At 41.0% G+C, this 23,773-nt stretch overlaps 1 protein-coding gene across 4 annotated transcripts in view; it reads left to right on the top strand.

The window, feature by feature from the left end:
* The window catches only part of LPIN1 (lipin 1), a 55,352-nt gene that overhangs the window by 4,141 nt on the left and 27,438 nt on the right, over positions 1-23,773 (top strand). For 2 of the 4 annotated variants that reach the window (XM_030945972.1, XM_030945969.1), the window contains exons 1-5: positions 12,564-12,849; positions 14,152-14,247; positions 15,453-15,790; positions 16,148-16,267; positions 21,750-21,879. In XM_030945972.1, coding sequence (XP_030801832.1) covers positions 12,589-12,849; positions 14,152-14,247; positions 15,453-15,790; positions 16,148-16,267; positions 21,750-21,879 — 945 coding nt within the window. In that variant the 5' untranslated portion in view covers positions 12,564-12,588. Of the gene's footprint in view, positions 1-2,731; positions 2,790-12,563; positions 12,850-14,151; positions 14,248-15,452; positions 15,791-16,147; positions 16,268-21,749; positions 21,880-23,773 lie in introns of those variants that run through there. The other 2 variants (XM_030945971.1, XM_030945970.1) reach the window with 2 other exon arrangements.

Raw genomic sequence — 23,773 nt, 5'->3', positions numbered from 1 at the left:
CTAGTGCTTCATTTGCTAGAGATCCCCTTCGCCCCCTTTTTTTTTTTAGTGAGGGAGAGGAAAGCGTGTATCTGTCACAAAACCAAGTCCAAAAGTACTTGGTTCAAAATCAGGTTTGGTTATGCAATGCATGCACTGATGGCACAAGAGATGTTATCATTACAGATGAGCACAACTCAACTTTCTTCATAAGTGTCTTTTCATAGTAATTATGAACCCAGATCATAGTCTAGAACTCCACTGTGCCAGAACTATACAAACACAGAGTGAATATGTAACTTATAAGGTCTTTGAAACAAGAATCAGAGTTTGGTAATAATGAATTAATGTACATTGACCATCAAAGGAATGGAAAGAAAAATGTCCATGAGCAGGTCCTTCAAAATTTTGTGGACAGTTTAGATCAAACCTTGGTAAACAAACATCTGTTGTCCAACACAATGCCTCCAGAAAGAAACCTGTCAAAGGTGAAACCTTTCAGGAAGAAAACAATAATACTTCAGAACTTCATCATTCCTGAGTGTGTTTTGGAACTGACACTGTCAGGGACTTTGTTCTTGCTAGGGCTATACTCCCTCTGCCAGCTAGTCTGTGGGTAACTCCAGATTATTTTTCAGGAACCATCCCTGACCGTAGTATCCTCCAAACTCTGCACTGGGCTGAGTCAAATCCACAGCCATGACCATGCTAAGGCTTGGACAATATCAAAGTACTGGTTATGTACTAGTGCTTGGTCCTCTAGACAGAACTAATTGAGAGCAGTTATGAGCTGAAGTGCAGCACAAGTAAGGGTTTCAGAATGAGTTGGCAGAGGTTGTTCCAGGGAAGTAATCTGAGGAATACCACTTGGTACACTGCTCACACCATGAATAAGAATAGAGTGAAAAAGCACAGCAGGATGGTGCCCTGTTGTCAAAGGAAGCTCACTGTTGCTGTGCAAGCATTTGGCACTTCCCACATCTTGTGTGTATTGTGGCTGTATTTACTCTGCTCTGTAGGAAGAGAAAACATGACCTTGCACATGGAATAATTTTGAATGTAGAGCATTATTCTGTGGGCTATTTTATATCGAGCAGCAGATGGTTGGACATGGTAAGTAGCTAAACACAACACAGTACTCCCAAAAATGAGAACCTAGCTTCTGAATTTCTGAAAGAAGCATGGAAGGGTGGGTGTTGTTGAGACTGTGGAAAGACAGTGTTTTTGATTCAGTATGTTATGATCATATTTTGACTTTAGCATAGTAATAGAAGACCACAGTGGACCAATATGTTAGAGAAGTCCTCCCACCTAATATGGATGGTGATGGCTGGAGATTTCCACTCCCTCAGAGGGAACACAATATGGGATTGTATTCCGCACAAATGTGGTGGGCAGAGCACTAGTAGGATCCACAGTCAACACAGATGAAGCTTCTTGTATTAACAGACATGGGATTCTTTACCAACATTTCTCATTGCCTACTGACTGCCCACTGGCAGGAGATTAGATATGAAATGCCTGGGAAATGAAACTGCAGTTGTGTATTACTTTCTCTTTGGGAGTAAGTATACACCTTTCCTTGTCATGCCTGGACAGGAACTGTCTTCACTGACTTTTCTGTTCTAAACTGAAGTGTAGCTGTGAAGCTGTGCAACCAGGAATGGAGGAAAGAACAAGAGGTTGGGATTGGAATCTGTGGGTTTGCACCTGGTCCTATAACTCAGTAGCTCTGTCTTAGCGGTGAGCTGTACAAAGACTGGCCAACATGGAGAGAGAACTAAGAGAGCTACAGGAAGAAGATGTGTTGCAGAAAAGTAATTTGAAAGACTACCAGTGGGTGATAACCTAGAGAAGATTCCACTAAGATTGCTTTGGAGAGTAACCAAAAATTTAACAGAAATGGAAGGCTTAATTACTCTAATTACTAATTACTCCTCCCAAGCTTCAGCTGCATGCAGATTTTGAGGGCTACAACTTGGAGATGCTGGAAATCCAGCTCTCAAAAACTTATTTTCAGGCCTAAAACTAACAGAGTGCTTCAATAATGACCTTTTGATCAGTTTTGTTTGTTTTTTCGCTTTTTTTTTCCCCTGTGTAATCTTTGTCATCTTGTATTCCTCCGTGTTACTCCGTTTCCTGTTTATTTGTAATGGACACAGCACCACCCTCTCCTGAGTTCTGTAAACAAGACTTCAAAAAGGCCTGGAAGATTCCTTCATCAGTTTGTTTTTAACATGGACATCCACTTCCCTTTTTAGCTGTGTAAGGTGGTCAGCGCAAAGAGAGGTTACAATACGGTTTACATACAAGGAAGTCACTATCAGGTGGAAAAGCTTTATTTCATCGCATTTATTTAAAGCGATAAAGCATCTGACACTGACAGACGTGTTCCCGATGGCGATGAATGCCAGGCTCTGGCAGCCCGAGCGACGCTTATCTCGGCCCTGCCTTTGCTCAGCCTGGGCTCAGCCCTTTCCCGCTCTCCGTTTTTCCCCAGCTAGTAACCTGACCCGCCAGCGGCCGCGGCATCACCCCACACCACGGCACCTCGGCCGCGGGATCACCCCACACGAGCGCGCCACGGCCCCGCCCCGGCCCGCGGCGGCTGCCGCAGCTCCGGCCCCGGCGGGCGGGGCCGGCCGGGCCGCGCTGTGCTCCCGCTCCGCCGCGCCTTCCCCGGGCCCCGCGCTGCCTCCTCCCGGCCCCTCCTCCAGGGCGGCACCGCCGGCCGGCCCCAGCGGCCCCGCGGCCGCGGCGCGCACAGAGGCGGCGGCGAGCGGAGCTGCGGGAGCCGGCCCGAGGCAGAGGTGGGTGCCGGGGCTCTGGCGGCCTCTGCGGGTGGAGGGAGGCCCTTCCTCCTCCGGCTGCCCGCGGACAGGGCAGGCAAGGCCGGGAGCCACTGAAGGCAGCAGGTCCGTCCGGCCTGGGCATCCTGGCGGGGCTCCGGGCGGCTGCCCGCATCCCCTGCCCGCCTTTCCTTGCGGAGCCGCCTGGCTCTGGGCAGTGACAGCTGCGCCCGGGTTGCTGGGCGCATCGTGGCTGGACACTGCTGCTAGACACTGCACGGGGTTAGAGGAAAGATGTGATGCTTTCCAGGTGTCCCCTCAGAGGGAGATACCCTGCATGGGGATCTCGGGCTTGGGTCCATCCCCCGCCGAGCTGTGTGAGCTGGTGGTGGCCAGTGCCCTTCTATGTGCTGCTGCTGCTGCTTCCCCTTTGGCTCCAGGAATTTTGCTTCTCTTTGCCTGGCAGCTGCTGATGCAAATGGCTGCATTATGCCCCTGCTTCACTAATACTTTCCCTGAGCCTGGATTTAATGACATAGCAGAGCCTGGCTAGCAGCAATGCAATGGCTACACGGGAAACTAAACTTTCAGATATTTTGTATTTTTTAAATGTTACACTCCCCCCCAACCCCCCCCAAACAGTTTTTATTTTTCTGTTGATTAGAGTATCTCCTCTACCTCCAAGAAGCAAAACTAAAAGCAAATGTGTCTTGCGGGGAGGAGACAAAACACTGCAATATTGTTACCCCTGTCAAATAGAGGAATTGTGTAGAGGTAATATCCCAGCCTTGATATTGCAGACCATCTAGCAGATCATTTGTCTTTTCACACGTTAAGTCGTAAACCTTGATACATCTTTTGACCTCTTATTTGGCTTCTAGTCTGGACGGTGTTTAGAAATGGTTTATTTTCTGGATAGCTTTATCTCTGTCCCTGCCTCTGCTGTCTCAGGAAGCAAGCACTGGTAAATGCTTAGTAAACACAAATAAGGTTTTGTTGTCATCAGTGCACTGTTAGAAGTTAGATAGGTGAACTCCTATTACAGTGAAATGAACCTGCTTCCATGAAGAGAACTGGAAAAAAACTGGGGAGACAGTGAAGGCAATCAGATGGAAAATGCTCAATATAAATATGTTTTGATTTTAGGCGCAAAGTCAGGGAAATAGCTTCTAATGGTTTTCGATGATTTCTGCTTTTCTTATAGCTCCAGGTCAGTAATGCAGATACAGACTACCTGATAATACCTGCTTGCCTGATGCAGTGGGGCCTATTTGTAGGGGAGTTGGGCAAGTTTTAGTCTTTGACCCTTTTCCATACCTGAGCATGTGCAGATGTACAGATTTGTTTATCTGTGAACATATATACACACAGCAGTCATCAAAACCAGTTGAAATACAGTAAAAGCTTACTTTAAACTCTAAAAATGCAGAAAATATAGATTAGATATAGAGTCTAATGAACAAATTTGTTTTCCAATCCTCTTGAGAGAAAGCATGCCAAGTCACGTGAAGTGTCTGTATAGAGTAGAACTACTGCTGTTTTTCCACTCTGATTTATGTTCCCTCACTGACATCAGAACAGTAGCACAGGACAGCACAACATACTTACCATATTTTCTCAGCTACTTCAAAAGTCCTTGGTTTCAAGCATCAGTTTGTACTTTTAAGTTTGTTGTAAAGGAACTCCTTTATGCAGGGTCAGTCCAAAGGGGTGCAGTCCTTCTGTACTCCCTCCAAGCGTCTCCATGAGGAGGGAAGCACTGTACAGTTGGGAAGTTAAGGTACAGTGAGACCAAGGGAAATGTGGTCTCAAGAAGTCTCTGGGAAAGGAGTAGACAAGTCTTGAGATACAATTTCAGGACTGCCTGGAATTTCAAGAGGCGTCCCTTGTACTGTGCATTACTGACTCTTAGTTTCTCTCTTTGTTTGGTAATAGCAATTGTATGGGTATGTGGTGAGTCAGATCATCCCATTGATCTAGCTAGAAATATTTTTTTCTGGCTTTAGTGGTGTTACTTTTCAGTGCTGACAGAAGGGCAAGATTTAGGAGAGTGGGGAATGTGCAGCTGGGAGGTTGGTGTGGGGACTGTGGTTGTACCCTTCAGCTGGCCTTGAAAGAATTTTCCTGGACTCTTGGGTACCAGTTTGATACCCTGACTGGGGGGGTTTGGGCCAGTTCTTTTGTTTGAACATGGGGATTCATTGCAGGAAAGTTTTGAGTCTTTAGTTTGAATTTTTGATTTTCGCTGCTCTCAAGAAAATACTCGGTCCTTTACAGGGACTTAATGAAGAATTGCACCAAGCAAAGATTTAACTATTTGAAATACAGTGCAATACCAGAACCGGAGGAATAGTCATGTCATATTCATCAAAGTCCATGTCTGTGAGTGAGTGTGAATGGGTGGTTGGAGGGACAGGCAGCTTGGAAGATAAGTTTGACATTTGATCCATTTGACTCTCTGGCTGTTGTAAGAAGTCACAATTTTTGGCACTGGCCTTTGGTAACTTGGAATAGAAGTCAAATAGTTCTAATAGAATTAAGCCCAGAATAATCCCAACCCTGAAATATTCTGGAGGTTTGACTGGCAGGAAGCATAATGCTCTTTACTCTGGTGTAGAGCCAGCCACAGGCACAATTTTGCTTTCTGATGTGGGACATGTAAGTGAGCTGCACCTATCTCCCAACTGACCAGATGTACTGTCAGATCACCTGCAGTAATGTGGTCTGTCCCATGCAGCTGGGACTGTGGGGAAGTTTGGAACAAATGTGAGTATAATCAGACTTGGACAGAGTTTGCCCTCCTGTTTACAGAACAACCAAAGTCACACTGTTCAGCAGAGTGCTGTGGAGTTCTCCCTCAGCAACTTGTCCACATTGGGGTCATGGCTGTTTATGGCTCCCTTTCAGGTCATGTGTCCAGGTTTCCTTTCCCAGGAAAAAAGAATATGGAAGGAGAATGTTTGTCTGTGTCTCACTTGGGTGAGCTTGGCCTGCTGCAGTTGGGATATAGCAACAGTGGTCAACCCTGCTTGCAGCCAATGGGAGCTACACCCTCTGAGATAAAAGCCTCAGAAACTTGCCCAAAGTTATGAGGGGATCTTAGGAAAGTGAAGCTCTAAACTGAAGTCTCCCAAAGTCCCATGCAATGTCTTCATGGCTCCTCTAGAGAAAGTAAATCCAGGCTCTGATTCTACTCTGGAAAATGTACAACTTTGGGGTTCTGCCTGGGCGCTCACTCAGAAAGGTAGGGTGGGAACTCGTGGCAGTGAGTTTAGGTTGAATTGATATAGGAACTCACAAATAGTTAAGAAAAAGGCTTTTGGGAGTTCTTAATGATTTTCAGTTTCCTACCTGAAATGGCTTAAAATACTAAGGGATTTGAATGTGATGATCAAACAGCATTAGTGACTTTACAGTGTGTTGACAGGTTACTAATAAACAAAAGTACATATTAAAAAAAAAGAATGATAGTTATTAAGAGCTTTTATAGTTAAGAAGTCAACATTACTATGGTTGTTGCACAGACATGAAGGGCTAAGCTTAATTTTGAAAATATTAATCTAGAGAATCTTCATCTGAAATATTTTCTTATCTCCCTTACCTTTTTATCATTAATCTTTTTTAGAACATAACCTCTGAAACTGTTTTTGATGGTAAAGAATATGTCAACATAGAATTCCATTAGTTGCAGTAGAGGGATTAAGTGTTCAGTACTGCAGACAAAATTGAATTGTTTCAGAGTCGAGAACAGAAATAGCTGGTATGCAGTAAAAGAGCGTTCTTAAGCACTGACTTTGAAGTATTATAATTTCCTTATTATTTTTTGCAAACAAGGAATCATTTTCTTGAAGGGACCACAGTCCGATTCCCAAATACAGTCTGATCTCTCAAGCTTTACATCTTCAAAACAGAAACCAAGGACAGGTCAGGGGATCAGATGGACCAGGTTTGTAAAATTGTCATAGTTTCAGTGTCAGCAGCAGAGCTGCAATGATATATTTTAACTCAACACTGACCCATCAATTTTTATCTTCCCTTCACCATTTCACAACATGTATGGAAGTTCTTAGGAGAAAAGTTGATTTATTTTGTGCTTATGCCCATCACTTCAGCTACAGACCAGTGTCTCATCATCATATCAGGTATTAAAAGCATAGCTGAAATATTTTTCTGTATCTTTTGTGGGTTTTTTTGTTTGTGCTATGTTCACCATTGCTGCAGGTCTTCCTCTCCTGGCCTACAAAGCCAGTCCACAATCATACAAAGAGCCTTAGAGAAGGGGCTGAAAGATGTTGCCATCTTATTGCAGGGGTTCCATACGTTATCTCTTTATCACAAAAGTTTCCTACCTTCCTGGTGTTTCTCGTGGGCAGCACTTCAGCGCACTGACTCTTTGTTCTTCACAAAGCAGCCAACTGACTCCAGTTCCCTTCTCAAACAGCCAAACCACTCTTTTATAGCACTCTTCTCATTGGTTACAGCTGTGGCCTGTTAAAGTCAGGCCTGTTCCTAATCTTTAATAATTAGCCCAGCTGCAACTCCTTAGGGGTAATATTACTTTCTATACTACCTTTATTTTCTTATATTCTGTCCCCCCATAGAAACCGACTTAAATGTTGCCAAAGCTCATTCTTGGTGACCAGACCAGCTAGCACCATCTATTCTACAAAGCTCTGTAAAGCTTTAAAAGAAGGTGACTGCTTCTCAGCTGGCCATGGGAGTAGTGCCCAATCCATCTTAGCTGTGCCTTGGAATTGCTGGGAGAGTGCTTATTGTCTTGAGCCTAAAAGAAACAGATACTGAGATTTACCAGAAGCAGATTTTGAAATTTAAATAGATTCACTAGACGTGTCCAGATTGTAATGGTCAGGTCTGTGATGGGGTATGGATTGATTTGCTGCCTTGGGCACAAAGGCAACAATGTCTTTCCCAAAGGTTGCAGTTGCTTGTTCTTTAACCAGTCCCAGCAAATGTTTGTCCTTTTTTCAAAATGTTCTGCATTGGAAATTTCATATCTTCCAGAGGAAGTGTGTTTTACTTTTTAATTATCCTTACAGCATGCCACCTAAATCAACTGTCTGTTTTTAGAGCATGTTGAATAGCACTTGCATCCCTTCGTAATTTGGATATGTGTGGATATCTAGTCTATTATTCATTAATGTTGTGGCACCTGATGAGACACCAGATATTGCAAAAGGGAAAAAAGGTATTTAGTTCCTATGATTTTCAGTGTTTTATTTTGAAAATGGTAGTAAAGAAAGATGAAATTGTAAGAGGAGGAGCTGAGCTGTGAAAAAATCCCCAGAAACAAAAGCAACCAAATCCATGCCACAAGGGGTACAATTACTGGCTTTTCCAGTGGAATTAGGACATAGTCTGGTGTACCTGTATGAAAGAAGTAGATTATCTAGATGACAGTGTGTTTGATCTTACTGTGGCATCCAGCAGAATGGGACTTTAAAGAATTTTTTTTTTGGTAGATCAACCTTTGCTAAGTGAATAAATCAGTTAATAATAAGGGAGATCACCAGCTATTTTTTTTTTACTTATTTTTCCACATGATGATAAATTCTGAAAAATGGCTGCTGTCTTTAACAATCAAAAGAGTTGGAAATTTTCTAGGCTTTCTGGAAGGTGATGCTAGTTAGATTTACATTTAAAATTATACTAGGAAATACCTTTAATTTTATAATAGATCAAAATGTAGAGCTGTGAAATGTCTTCTGGCAAAGAACAAAACTCAAACCATTTGAGAATCCTGACAGAAGCAGTACAGACTGTTCTCACTTGCAATCTTAGATCAAAGGATTCTGAATTTTCCCAGCATGAAAAAATATTCTCTGCTGTGTCCACCAGCATGGTATGAGAGCAAGAGTTTTACTAAACTGAGTATAATGAACAGGCAGGCACTGGGGGTGTAACCCATGATGTAAACTTGTGTTTACTGCTGAAGTTGCTGCTGCCTGGTCAGTAAGTGAAAGACTTCTTGGAGTGGCCAGCGTGAAGTATTGCTCCAAAACCACATCCAGTCCCTCTGGGGTTTGAGGAGTGTTGGTTTCCTGGAGTGCTGACATGGCATGGATCAACTTTATATTCAGAGTACAAACTTAGAAACCTCACACTCCAAGCAATCTCAGCTTTGGTTGGCATATATAAAAGGTAGGATAGAGGGCCTACAGCCATCAGAGTCTAATTTCTGAACTCTTCCCCATTTTAACTACAGCATCCTTTGTTCCCTACATTTGAAAAATAAACCCATTTTTGTAGGTTTCTTGGGGAACTGGGGTTTGTGTGATCAGTCTCCCAGTCTGTCTTTGAATTCTGCAATGACTTTGTTGCACGTGCCAGGTTCAGCCCAGCTTGAGAGGAATGTCCACTACCAGCTCACAGGTGGAATGTGACACTTTTTTGAAGTGTAAGGGATAAGAGATTTCCACTGTATGGAAGCAAGCTGTGCTGAGCTATTTGGCCTCAGAGCTTGTGGATGGTGTCCAACTTTTCTAATTTGTGGGTATAAAAATAATCTTTGTGTCCAACAGCAGGGCAGGCAGAGTAGCTAAGACTTTTTGTGAGCAAGAATAGTTGCAATTTCTCTGTTTAGGATTTTAGGAGCCGAGCTGTTGTAACTTGTAAAGAAGATGTGTGAGTCCTCATGTTTGGATTGTCTGCCCAGAACTCTCCCAAACAGTGGGGGTTTATAGACTGTCCCAGCAGCTCCTTCTCCGCCAAGGGAGTCATGGCTGTTTTGCACTTAGAAGTTTTGTTACTTCAGCAGACCAAGCATTAACTGGGGTGAACTATACTGTGTAATTTTGACCCCAACTGTAGCTGTATTTGTATTTAATTTAGCTCCATTAGAAATGTGTTTGTATTTGTGCTTTAGGTTGGAAAAATCACCAGTAAAAACTGAAGTATTTTTCCACAGCAAAGGGGTAGTTTTAAAAGTTTGCTTATATCTGTCACGCTGGAGGCTGACTTCTGAACTTAAATTTGTGCCTGTGTCATGCCAACTTTTTTAAGAGTTTAGATGGTTGCCCTCAAGATAGTTAGGGGGCTAAGATCTTATGACTTAGAAGCAGAGGCCAAGCAAACTAGTTTGATTTATTCTTCAGAACACTCAGTTACTTTTTGGGGGGTATAGCGGAAACAGCTGGGATATTAGAAGTGCACAGGGGTAGGACAAGGGGCAGTGGCACAAGCTGCAACAAGGGAAACCCAGATGTCATGAAGAAAATTTCCTCTGTGAGGAGAGGTATACATAGGATCACGAGAGCAGAAAGGCTGAGAAATCTCCATCCTGAAGACACTGAGGACTCTGCAGGATCAAGGTTGTGGGCAGCCTTGGGCAGATGTTTGGACCAGGTGACCTTTAGAGGTCTGTTCCAACCTGTTGTTGTGTGATACAGTGTAGGGTGTGGCGTGAGTTTCAAGTGCTGTTCCCTGTGAAACAGCTTGCCACTAGATTTGCATTCAGGAAGGTGATGTTTCTAGTGTATAATAGGAGCCCAGAAGTGCTGATACCAGCTCAGTGCTGGAGAAAGGAATATAATTGCCATGAAGTTTTTGTATATTGTTTTTTCAGTAGGTCGCACTTTCTGGATGCCTGAATTGAGGGCTGTGCAGAAACAGCCCTCACTTCTCCAAACACTATGTAGGGATTATTCTTCCATTAGTAAACATCTGTCCTGGTTTTGGCTGAGATAGAGGTTTCTTTCTAGTAGCTGGTATAGTGCTATGTTTGGGATTTAGGATGAGAATAATGTTGGTAACACACTGCTGGTTTAGGTGTTCCTGAGCAGTGCTTACAGTATGTCAAGGATTTTTGGTGGCTTGTGCCCTGCCAGTGACAGGGCTGGAGGAACCAGCCTGTGAAAATGTGAGGGGACACAGCCAGGGCAGCTGATCCCAACTGGCCAAAGTGATATTCCATACTGTAGACCATCATGCCCAGAATATAAACTGGAGGAGGAAAATGGCCATGGGCTGCTGCTTGTGGAATGGCTGGGAACTGTTCAGTGGGTGGTGAGCAATTGCATTGGACATCACTTGTTCTGTATGTTGAAATTATTTTTTTCTTTTTAATATAATTTATTATTACAATTTCTATTACTTTCTCCCCTTGCTGTCCCATTAAACTATCTTTATTTCAGCCCATGAAGTTTTTCACTTTTCTGGTTCCCTCACCCATCCTGCTCAGGATGGGGAATTGGTTGTAAGCGAGTAACTGTGCAGTGCTTTGTTGCTGGCTGGGGTTAAACCATGACAGCCTCTTGTACACTGAATACTTAGAAAATCAAACAGAATTTTTTAAGTTAGTGCCTAGTTTTAGTCTTAATCTTTTTGTGGTTTCATTCCCCAGTTGTCAGATGGAGGAACCATGATTGCTTTTCAGGGACAATATAGTGATGACTACAATAAATAATTCTTCCTTCAGAGCACAGTTTGTGTCCTGACCCATGTATTGCAACGGAAGCAGAGAAGAAAGCAAAGCCTCAGTCCACACAAAGTAGAGGGACTTTTGAAAAAAAACAACAGAGGTGAACATTAGTTAATTAGAACAGCAATGCATGGAAGAAAACTGCCTTAATTGTAGCATTTCCTAAATTTCTGATTTTTTTTACTCTAGTGCTTTCATGGTATTCTTTAAATGGTCTTTTGTTTATCACTGTAAATCACAGTTACATTTGGAGCCATTTTACAGCATCTCATACATCTTTTTTGTTGTTTATGAAGGGACACAGCTGAAAGAGTCTCTATTGTAGCAGATGCTGCTGCTGTGCAGTGACTGTCTCAGGCTCTGAGCTCAGTTCTGTTCTCGTCACCATCAATAGGAGGGAGTTTCAGCATTGCCTGCCCTGCAACCGTTGCTTTTATTGATGTCCAGGTGCTGTAGTACAGCCTAGCAAAGAACTTGTGTGTGAGTCTTATGCTCTATCCTGCATGCACAAGGACTTTGATGAAGCCAGTATCTTGGAATCTGCAAGACGGGCTGGAAAAATAGTGAAAACAATAGACACTGGAAGTCTTTAAAACCTATGCTGTTCAGGAAAGTATCTGCTTAAATTCACCCATATTTTGAGAGCCATTGAAAGACCTTCTTATTTTTTAAATGTGTCTAAATATGCATGTTAGTAATTTCTGGGGGACTAAATATATTGAACAGGACATGTATTAATAATGTGGAAGCAGCAAACTAAATGCTAAATAAATGTAGGAGCAGGGGAAATAAAGCAAAGCACTTCAACCGTCAACATAAGTGTAATTTTTAATAAAACTGCAGATACTGTTTGAAAAGGCTATTTGAAACAAGAACAGTAAAGTTGAATTAGGAAACAGTGTTCAACCTTAATGCATAACTAATGTCTGAATGCATTATAATAACCTTTTAATGGGAGAAATCGCTGTAAGATGAGAAAATAGACTTTGCCTTTAGTGTGGTGCAAAATTAGATATGTTCAAAGCTATTCACTTGCCCTACCTTTAAAAGCCTGTGGAAACACACAAGAAAAGTATTTCTGGTGTTGAGGGCACAATAAATGTTAGGAGGAGATGTTATTCTGGAAGTAATGTTTTTCTCCTCAGAGATAATTGGAGTCATTTGAGCTTCAGAGTCTCAAAGTTTGACAGTGGTTTTGAATTCACCTGATTTTAATGAACTTTTGAAAGTTGTTACATTTTTCTGACTTGATGTCCCTTTTGTGTTTCAAGAGCTCTCTACAAACATGCTGTGAATAAATTAGGTGGGAAATCCTGATTTTGTGCAAAATTGTTAATTTGTGAAACAGGAGAATACCCCACTGCAGGATTCTCTATCTCTCAAATGTCTCCAAAATACAAAGCAGGGATCAAAATCCAATTTGTTCCACCTTTTGCCTTTCAGGTCCAAACCATGAATTACGTTGGACAGTTAGCAGGGCAAGTGTTTGTGACTGTGAAGGAGCTCTATAAGGGTCTAAACCCAGCCACACTGTCAGGATGTATAGATATAATTGTTGTACGTCAGCCAGATGGAAATCTGCAGTGTTCCCCGTTCCACGTTCGCTTCGGGAAAATGGGAGTTCTACGTTCCAGGGAGAAAGTGGTAAGAAAATGTGACAATTTTTATATGTCCTGTCTGTGAGTTAACTGTAGTAGCATGGAAGTTACTGAAGTTCTATGGTCTGCTAGTTGAGATTTTCTTTAGACACCCTTTATAGAGTCTGAATTAAGAAAACCTTCAGTTAAAATGGTTGTTACTGATTCTTGCAGTTCAGAGCATAATTTGTAAGACATTGACGATAATAAAAACTAGAACTAGCCATGAAATTTGTAATATTTGTGTTTAATAAAGCAAAATTTCAAATGTGCTAATTTGAAACTATACTAGATTTCATTAGTGACTCGCTAAAACCCCTTTCTTTGTTCAATGACATGTTCAATGATAGTTCCAAAAAAGGGAGATATTACTGAAGTAGTATTTTCAGATAATAGAACCTTAAGGTTAATTGAAGCTAGAAAAAAACAGTGAGGATTTTGAAATAAAAGTAACTAGGCTGAGTGACCTGGTAGTGTATCAGATGTGAAGTTATGAGTGTGACATTATTTTAGAAAGTAATTTTTCACTCATTAGAGTCTAGGTTCTAATGTAGCTAGAATTTTTGGCAGGAAGATCCTAAAGTCAGCATGGACATTGTTCAATTCTTACTTAGATCAGAAAGAAATTCCAATATTTAGAATTGGTAAATGTTGAAAGATATTACTGTGCCAGTGATGTACTGTGTCCTGAAATAGATTTGTAGACTTGTGCAAGTCTCCAAAAAATTTACAGTGAAAATGGAGTTAGTGTCGAGCATGGTTATAATCAAAGACAGAGATCTTCCTGAGAAGAAATGGAGATAATCAGGGCTGTACAGTGATATGATAAATGTGTAGAAGGAATTTTACATTCAGGAATTGAATGTAGAATTATTTTTCTCATTTGTGCTTCTCATAGTGTAAAAAGAAGTCTCTTTAATGAATTTGAAAGACAATATATTAAGACAACATATTAACATATTAATTTGCATTTGGAAGTACTCCTAGCACAATTAAAAAATAGGCTATGAATTAAAGGAGCAAATAGATTTGTGTGGCAAGTGAACCATTCAGAATTGCATTTAAAAAGATTCAGAACTTTATCTATTGACTGTAAACCTTTCTGAGTAGAGGAGCAAGGTATCAATGAGCTGAACAAGTTGGAAAAACATTTTTGTAAATGATTGCTTTGTGAAGGACTGAAAGAAAAAGAGTAGGTCAATGTTTCCTGTTTATTGTAATGTCTCCTACACTTCCTGAGAAGCATTTGCCCAGTGCCAGCAGCAGGACTACTTTCTTTTCATATAGGAATGTATTTATTTCCTTCCAGGTTGACATAGAAATTAATGGAGAGGCTGTAGATTTGCACATGAAACTGGGAGACAATGGGGAGGCCTTTTTTGTGCAGGAGACAGATAATGATCAGGTAAGAGTGAAAATGACTTTTAATTCATTAAAAATCTGATGCTGGCTCTTCAGAGTCAGTTTTGAGTTAAAAATCTTGTTGAAAAATATGCTTTTATCCATTTTATAGTATTGAAAGTTTCTGGACAATATTCTGCTATGGAAATTTAATGCTTTGCTGTTACTTTAGGGCTTTTTTTAATTTCTGAGATTTGAAAAAGCTGAAGATAATCACATGAGTGAAAAGTAAATAATTTGCATGCCAGTGTGTGAGCAGAAATGGCAACGACAGAGTTCACATGCTTCAAAGTTGTGTGCAAGAGATTAATGTCCAGGGACCTGTTTTTTTCAGGAATCTTTAATTTGAACATATGCACCAGACTGCCAGTAAAAGTGCACATGCTCTGTGAACATCTGTGCCCACATTAATTCTGGTACTCCTCATAAACATGGTCTCACAACTATTATTCATGGGGGACTATATTTAAATGAGAATGTCTGCTGTTGAGCTCTGGTTAAATACTGGTCCAAATAAATTATGGTCACAGTAACTTTGAGTAGTCCACATGTAATGTAATATAAAAAAACTTTTGCAGGCATTTCTCTTCATATATCCCAAATAATTTTTTTCACTGTCTGGAGTAGGATGAGTGTTCAAATTCCTATACTGAGCATGATATTACCAGTTTCAGGTGAGATTTTGTGAATGTGCATCTCTGTACCTTTAAAATTTTTGTGTGTTAAATTATTTGGTGACTGAAAACTGCTGGAAATACTTCCATGAATGTCTAGAGATGTATATATATATGATTGAATAGTAGGGTGTTTGTGTGACCTAATTACAAACCATTGACCTTTCTGACTACTATCTGTCATCTATGTTGTGAAGGGGAATTGTGTTTTACAAAACATTCAGGTTCTAAAGTAAGATTTTGTTTCTGCTCTGTACCTTACATAAGGTGGACAGAAATGTATGCTGTAACCTGGGCAATATTAGATGCTCAGAGGATGCTGTATTTAGAGTATTGTCCCTGGTTTGTCTAAGGAGATGCAGCTATGGAAAAATTTCCATATGCCATAGGAGCATAATGAGCATCCAGTGTCAAATCCTTGCTATTTTTCTGAGGAGTGAATAACTAAAATTTTGGTAATTTGTGCATAGGTTGCTGGTTGTATGAGTGGTGAAAGAGCTAACATGTTTTATGATTTGAATTTTTTCTTTTTCAGGAGGTGATTCCTTATCATCTCTCCACATCTCCCATTCTCTCTGAGGGGACTGCCTTAATGGAATCCCAGCTGAAGAGGAATTCTGTAGACAGGATACGAAACCTGGAAGCCAATGCATCTTCACAAGTCCCACCCCAAGCCCATGGATCCCAGCCTTCTACTGAAACATCTCCAGTCTGTAGCTCTGTGAAAAAAAGGAGGAAGAAGAGGAGGAAGTCAGCTCATAAAATAGACAGCTTAAAAAGAGAAGACACACATGGAGACACGTCAGAAGATGAAGACATGTTTCCCATAGAGATTAGCTCAGAGGAAGAAAAAGAGCCATTGGACAATTCAAGGTATCATAGTGGAATTGAGATATGTAATGAAAACCTGGGTTAATGGTCCAGTCCATGCCTTCTAGCAGTAATTTCTACGTCAGAACATATGGCTGATGAAGGTGTTACTTGAAAAATAAAGCTTTAGGCTAGAAAGCTATTGGGAATGTTAGTAATTAAAGTAATGAAAATGACATTAAAAACATAAGAATTCTCTGTGGTGTTGTGAGCTAGATGGTTTGAATCAGATAACATTTCTTTATCTCCTTTTAGTTCAGGTTGTACTAATTCTTCTCTGCTGTAGGGTTTGTTAGCTGAAGTATATGAAAATTCAGTAACCGAATGTTTTTTAAATGTCATTTCTTTCCCCCTGTTTAGGATCCCTGTTCCAGATGTGTTTGTTGATGATGTATCTGACATAAAGGCTCCTGCAGTGTCTGTGCTTTCTCAGTCTGCACCTTATGCTCATTCAGATGGAGAATGGTCACCTCTTCAAAGGTACTTTTTTCTGATAGTACAGTTCTAGATAGTACCCTTATTTTAATTTTTCCATTAGTCTCTTCTATGTGAGTACTATATGAAGGCTCACTAAAGATTTTGATATCAAACATGGTCAGTGACCATTATTAGATGAATACTTTTATATTTTCAATAAATAGTCTACATATTCAATAGATAGTCTACCAAAACATCAGGTTGGCTTCGTCCTTGTACAGCAAATGCATACATAAAAATGCAGGTCCATAGATTCTGAAGAATATTTTTATCTGTTAATGGCACTGTTTGCATATAAATACTGTAGAGAGGAGGAATGTTTTGTGCAATCTGAATATTTGCCTGATGCACACACCCTGTAAGGGCTTCAGTGAATGTAGGTTTATAAGTCTTCAGTATTTCAAGTGTAATCCTTTTAAAAATTTCCCAGATAGGAGTTAATATATAAAAATAAGACTTTTTTAAACAAAAATGAGCTTTTCATGTCGCTTTTAACAGAGATATATTTACTGTGTGAAAAGAACACATACAGTAGTAATTTGCTTACTTTTTCCTGTATGTGTATTTGTGTGCATGTGAATACCTTTCATGTCAAAACAGAGCAGTTTGGACCTCCCTTTTTGTGTCTGTCAAAAAGGGACAATTTTTTGCTCAGGGCATTGGACTATAATTCCAGTTAGGTCTGTGTGTGTGTGCCCCATGCACGTGTGCTCCACATCCCCCATGCAGACTGCTGGAGTGCAGCAATATTCACAAGACCTTGTTCTAACAAGTCTTACCTCAATATCCTACCTCTGTAGTTGAGGGGCAGAGGAAGGGAGTGTGAAGAGATTATTTCAGGGCATTGGCTAAATTGAACTGTTTTGAATTGCATTCTGGAAGAAACATTGTTCAGTCCCTGTAAAGCTTAATGTGATTGGTTTCACCAGGCTGCTGATAGCATTTGTCAATACCCTGCCCTTTCGATGGCTTTTGGAACTGTGTGTTCTGTTTGTTTCTTGATTGCAGTATCCTAGGTTTTGAAAGCTCTCAATGTAAAGTCAGCATTTGTGTAACTAATACACAAAAAGTTTATGTTAATCAGCACCTGTGAATATAATGACACCCTGTCTTTCTTTGTCTCTACATGCTTTGCTGCCCAGTAAGGCTATAGATTGTAAAGGGCAAACCACTCTCCTCACTGCTCCAGCAGACAGAGGCCTATCTAACTCTTGTCCTCAACAATCTTCTCACTTTTCTCTTCCAGACAGGTAGAACAGATGTCCTCCCTCTTTTCTGGACTGCTTTTGAATCCTTTTAACACTTTATTGCATTTTTACCTCATTAAGACTATGTGAACTGCTGCTGTATTTATAGCTGTACTTATTGCAAACCCAGACACTTTGAAAGTGACATTGGAAACCTCTTTCTCTGCTTGCTTCTTTGTGTGCATTGAGTAGCAGTAATGATGAACCATGTAGTACCTTGATGAACCATCCATTCAAAGAGAATGGCTGATAGAAAATTATGTCAATGAAAGCCTGGGTTAAAAATCAAGTTCATTAAGATGATAAACATCCCAAAAAGGAAGAACTTAGCTAGTGAATTAATTCCTCTGAAGACTGACATTTCCACATATCTTTTTACAATCAGTGTATATTTTAATGACATTTTTGTCCCATGGTTTTCCTGAGTTGTTTGCTTGTGCATAGATTGCTAAAAGCAAAAAAAAAAACCTCAGAGAATAAGTGAGCAATAAAAATACAAACCTTGTAATGGGAGGAGCCCCGTGCCAAAACTTCTCTCTCTAGGCCTTTGCAGTAGTGTAGGATTCCTCTTTTCCACAGAGCTAAAAGTGGATACAGAGACTTTCTGTGTTATCTTAAATTCAAGAAGTCTCAAGATTCTGCAGTCAAGCTCTTTCACTCCATTAAGTCAGTGGAGAGAGGTCACAGCAACGTTAAAAATTTAAAGTAGTAGAATATGACCTCTACAATTCTCCATTAATGCTGGGAAAGTTTTGAGTAATACATCAGGCTAAATTACTCATTGCTTATATCAACATACTAGATGCCTAAAGCTGTATCAAAACTGATAATCTTGAGGTTTTCCCAGCTTCTAGGTCTGCCTTCTTTAACCTGACCATGCTGCAGCACCAAGTCAAAGTGAGATCCTGGGATGTTCCAAACTGTTCTCCTTAGCATGTTCTCATGGCAAGGAAGGGCAGGAGTGCAGGTTGGGATGGAGCAGTGATTAGCTCTGGGTGGCTTCATGAACTTTGTTCTGGAATTCAGCTGTCTTACAGACTAGACAGACATTTAAAGTGCTGTAGCAACTTGTCTGATTGACGCTCTGTGTTTGCAGCTGTTGAAATAAGAAATGCTTGGTGGGTCTTTCAGCAATTTTTTTTCCCTCTGTGAAGTAAGTAATGCTATTATGGCCACCTAAGAGGTGCTTCACAGGCTCTCAGTCATTGCTGTGACATGTGCATGATGTAGGTCTCTTTCCTTCTGATCATCTTTTATCACAGGTACCTTTTGTCACACAAGACAGGGCTTTTTCTCAGGTCATATTGCTGCTTTTTCAGGTATCTGTTTGCTTCCAGTGCAAAACACTGCAAAGATCATTGTAGTCTCTTACTGCAGAACTACCAACTACAGGCCATGTTCCTTGTTCTTTGTCATTAGATTAGATTAAGTGCAATCATAGCTGTTAAAGAATATATAGGACTGTGATACAAATATTCAGCATCTATGGGAATCAGAGATGCTGATCTAATTAGCTGAAGTTTCCCTTCCTTCTTGTGTACTGTTGACAGGATGGGTGGCTCTGGTTTGATCTGCAGTATCTCAGCAGTCTGTGCAAGGCAAGGCAATTTCAGCTGGGCTGAGTCAGTGCATAATTTAAGGACACAGGAACTGCAAGATACAGTTCAGCCCAAGGCAAAGCCAGACCATTGGGCAGCAGTTGCAGCAAGAACCTTCCGAGTGCAGAGCTCTGCTGCTTTAACATACCCACGTGTGTGAGTGCTGCATTTCTGGTATTTTCACTATGTCTCTGAGAATAGAAATCACAGTGCTGAGTAACAGCTTGGGCTCTTCCCCATTCAGCTGTGTATACAAGGGAACTGTATTTTCAGGGAAAATTATGGAGAATACCATGTTTCCTTCTGCTCCAAATCTGTTTTCTTACTGCAAAGTGCAGAGGTTCTACCCAAGCTGAAGCAATAGCTCTATTCTCTCAGGGTGTCTGAGTGAGCTTGGGCTGAGCAAAGACAGATTGGAGATTTTTCTAGGTAAACAATAGGTATCTTGGAGGTTAAAATGTCTGTAGTGCACAGGGTAAGAAAGACATGAAGTGACAAGGCTTCCTTAAATCTAGATATTTTAGGCTTAAAGCAGCAGTAGGAGCGTTATTGCCTACTGAGATTTTCTGAAGTGCTCAGGCTACTGATTGCCCAGGTTTCAATGGCCTCTAAATATGACATACTGCAAATCCTACAAACTTTTCAGTGGAAGATTTAGAAGTTGCTTAAAAACCCACTAGGCAATTTTTTAATCCTTAGAGCTTGAAAATACTTTAAAATTACACTGTATTGATTCCTTTGTCTGTCAAATTATAGGTTATACCCTGAGGACGGATAAAAATTGAAATTCTTAGGCCCTAAAAAGATGGCTTATAAATTTTATAATTGAATTAGGTAACAGAAATATCTGTAGCTAAAATGTCCTAGTGTCTGTCCATATTCAAATTGTATATTACTGCATAGTTGAAAACAGTGAATACTGTAGATAATTAAGTTGCTGTTATTTCAGATGTGAATGTGAAGTAATTATTTTGGTGTGATCAGTGAATTCCCTACCAGCTGCCTCTACAAAACATTGAAAAAGGGAGACTTTATAACACCTTCCAGTAGCTAAGAAGGAGAGGAACTTTTTACACAGGCATGTAGGGACAGGACAAGGAGCAATGACTTTGAGCTGAAAGCCTGGACTTTCGGCAAGAAATTTTTCACTGAGAAGGTGTTGAGGTGCTGGAACAAGTTGCCATGAAAATTTGTGGATACCCCATCCCTGGAAGTATTCAAGGCCAGGCTGGATGGGACTTTGAGCAACCTGGTTTCATGACAGGGTGATTGGACTAGATACAATTAAGCCATTACAAACCATTCTATGATTTCACCTTTACATAAATTCCTCATGTTTGATTTATTCTTTATCTTTTTTCTGAATAAACTGAATATCCACACCAGTTTGGCTCTTTCATAAAACTGTAGAATCACAGAATGATTTAGGTTGGAAGGGACCTTAAAGATTATCTCGTTCCAGCCCTCCTGCTATGGGCAGGGACATCTTCCACTAGGCCAGGTTGTTCAGAGCCCCATTCAGTCTGGTCTTCAGGGATGGGAAGTTCACAGCTTCTCTGGGCAACCTGTGCCAGTTCCTCACCACCCTCTCAGATTTTTGTCCACAAACACCCTCAAGTAATTCTTCCCAGGGCTGCTCTCAGTCCATTCTCTGCCCAGCTTGTATTGGGATTGCCTCATCTCAGGCATAGCACCATGCACTTGGCCTTGCTGAACTTCATGGAGTTAGGCACTTCATGAGATGGAAGCCTTTTGTTTTTAAGAATGAAAGTAACTCAGTTTGCACCTTTGATTTAGGAATGTTGTGGATTCTTTTGTTGCTTTTAGTTTTTTTAATCAGGATTGGATGAGTATACCAAGACAGGTTACAGCTCAGATAAAAAAATGCAAGCTTTGTTCAGGAGGTTCTGGGGGAGATTCTATGACCTGTGTTATGCAGAAAGGCAGAGCAGATAATCTGAAATTTTCCTTCTGTCCTTGAAATCAGTGATTCATTATTTATTAATGACTGATGTGACATCACATTCTTGACTTCACCACATTAAGAATATGCTATAAGCTGATAATTCACCATTAATTTATAAATATTTACTATCAAGTAATTATCAAAACATAGAGTTGAATATGTTTCAGCTGAAAGGGCTCAAATTCTTTGTGTAGCTCTCCTGCTTTTTTCCTCATAAACATCTATCCAATGGTTGAGCTGAACAAGTTAGAAAGGAGTCAACTGGATTGCTTAGATTAAAGTATTACTTAGTCAGGATACGGTGTCTTGTTGATGTGAGTAATTTCTGCACTTTGCATACATTATTCATCTGCGCTGGTACCATCCCTATTCTTTTTACCATGCAGAAAACCAAAAACCTCCTGAAATCAGGTCCAATGTTCTTGTTTTATCTCTTTCAGCCTCTCAAATATTACTTCTCTGACAGCACTTACTGGAAAAGGGATGAGACCTCTGAATGCCAGTGTAAGAGGATCCTGAACTTTTCAACTATTTTTCTATGCTTTCATACCTTCAGTTGGTTCCTGATTATTTCAGTCTTCAATTCCTTGTATTGGTGGACATTAGTTTGGAAAGCACTCAGTGCTTTGTGGTTACTTTTGCTTTTGTAATATTTTTTGTTTGTTTTTCTTTAGCCCATCAGATTCACGTCCTCCTACTCCTCAAAGTGACTCAGAATTAGTCAGTAAACCTACAGACAGAAGTGGACTGAAGGATAATCCCCACATGCACTGGGCATGGGGAGAGCTACCCCAGGCTGCAAAGGTATCCAACATAAGTTCTTTAATTCCTGCTAGCATCTCTTGTGCTTTAATAGGGCACATGTGCTTAATCTACTGCAAACTGATGAAGAGGAAATGGATCCTGGTTTAACCTAAAATTACAGTGTTTTATGTAAGATAATTGAATCTTACTCCATAGGAGGTATAGGAAAGTACCTTATGGCATGGATATTCTCAATACTGATGATATACAGTAGAAAATGAAGAAGTAACTGAGACCCAGTCTTGTAAATGTTAGTAGCTTAAAAAACAGAAAAGATCAAACCCAACGTCCTTTGGTAAATCACTGAAATTCATAAATGATCTTAAATGGAAATTAGGTGCCTGGTATTAGCAGTCATATTCACAGAAATGAAAATGGGCTGCTTCAGTACAAAAGTATCCCGAGACACCTGCAGTTCTGTATCTGTGGATGTGCAGACATGCTGTTCTCTTGGCTGATAGGACTGGCTTGGTGCCTGTTTCCTCCTGGAGCCATTTGTCCCAGTTAGGTGAGGGATCTGTAGCCAGCAGCCTTATTTCCAGTGCTGTACAGAAGCTGTGGGCAGCTGCCCACACTGCAGGCTGGTCAGGTGCTGGCTGGCTCCTCGTGACAGCTCCTGAGGAGTCACAGCATTCACATTAGGGTGTGCATGTGCCCCAGGCTTTGAGAGGTAGAGGTCAGGTTTCGGTGGAATACTGCAACTATGGGGGCTGGGATAGTGCAGAGTTTGGCACCTCCTGCTGAAGGCTGGCTTCTCTGGAGAAAGAGCTGCAGAAGAGATGGTCTTACACACAGTATTAAGAGGAAAAATTGCTGTTTTGCGGGGCAGGGAAGTGGGCATCCTGTTCAGAAAGACTTCTATGTTTTGGTGATGGTACCAGAATTATAATGGCACTATTGTAATTTGTTGTAATTAATTGTCTGTTGGTAATTAGTGAAAAAAGGAGGGGTGGGAATCCAGAATTCTTAATTCCTTTAGAGGAGCTCTGGCCTCTTCTTTAGTATGTCAGTGGTGAGCTGTCTCATCACCTCTGCACTAGTCTCTTCCCTGTGTACATTGCAAGAAATTTGGGAGCTATTTTCTGTTGTATTGCACTAAGTAGTTTATTTAGTTGTTTTGCACTGGGTTCTGTATTATTGCACTGATAAGTATGTTTGAATTGTCATGGGATTCTCCTTTGATAGCACATGGTGTTTCCCTCCCCCAAAAAAGCCCTGGTGGAAATGGTTTGTCTCAGATTTACTCCTCCCCTCACCCCCTCCTCACTTGTGTCCCATTGGCTGTGGCCCCCTTCCTCCTCCCCCCTTCCTCTGAGCTTAAAATCCCCTGGAAAGAGATCCCTACCCTCTTTTCACCTGGGAAGTCACCTGGTGTCTCCTGTCTAGGAAATAAAGTAGGACTTTGTTCCCAAGAGAAAAAGAGCACTTTCATCTTCTGCTTTTGTCCTGTGTAGGATTGTAAGGGCTAAGGTCCATAGCTAGCTGGATTGGACCCGAACAGCCCGCCAGGATCAATCTTAGGATTTTCTGCTCAAAGAGAACTGATATAAATGCTTGGGTCCATGCAGGAGTTCCAAATTGGCAGTTGCAGTCTAGAATGGAGAGTTTCCTGCTAGGAAATTTAGGTGTATCTTTCATATAGCAGTCACACACCCTGGTGTGTTTTGCAAATCTTACTCCCAGAGGCTTTTCTCTCTGCAGTCCCTGTCTATGTCCCAAGCTATTCTGATCTTGCCATACCTGAACTGGGAGTCATACTTTAGCTGCTGTTGAACTTCATGTAAGAGTTGTTTGTTTGCTATGACATGAAGGTTATAGCAGCTGTGCAGCTGCTGATGTAGTTCAGCTCCTCTCTGTCCCTCTGTAAGGACACTTCCTGTCCCACACTCAGAGA

This window comes from Camarhynchus parvulus, chromosome 3, assembly GCF_901933205.1.
Source record: "Camarhynchus parvulus chromosome 3, STF_HiC, whole genome shotgun sequence".
In the NCBI taxonomy this organism is placed as follows: domain Eukaryota; kingdom Metazoa; phylum Chordata; class Aves; order Passeriformes; family Thraupidae; genus Camarhynchus; species Camarhynchus parvulus.
This window is presented reverse-complemented; position numbering and strand designations above follow the sequence as displayed.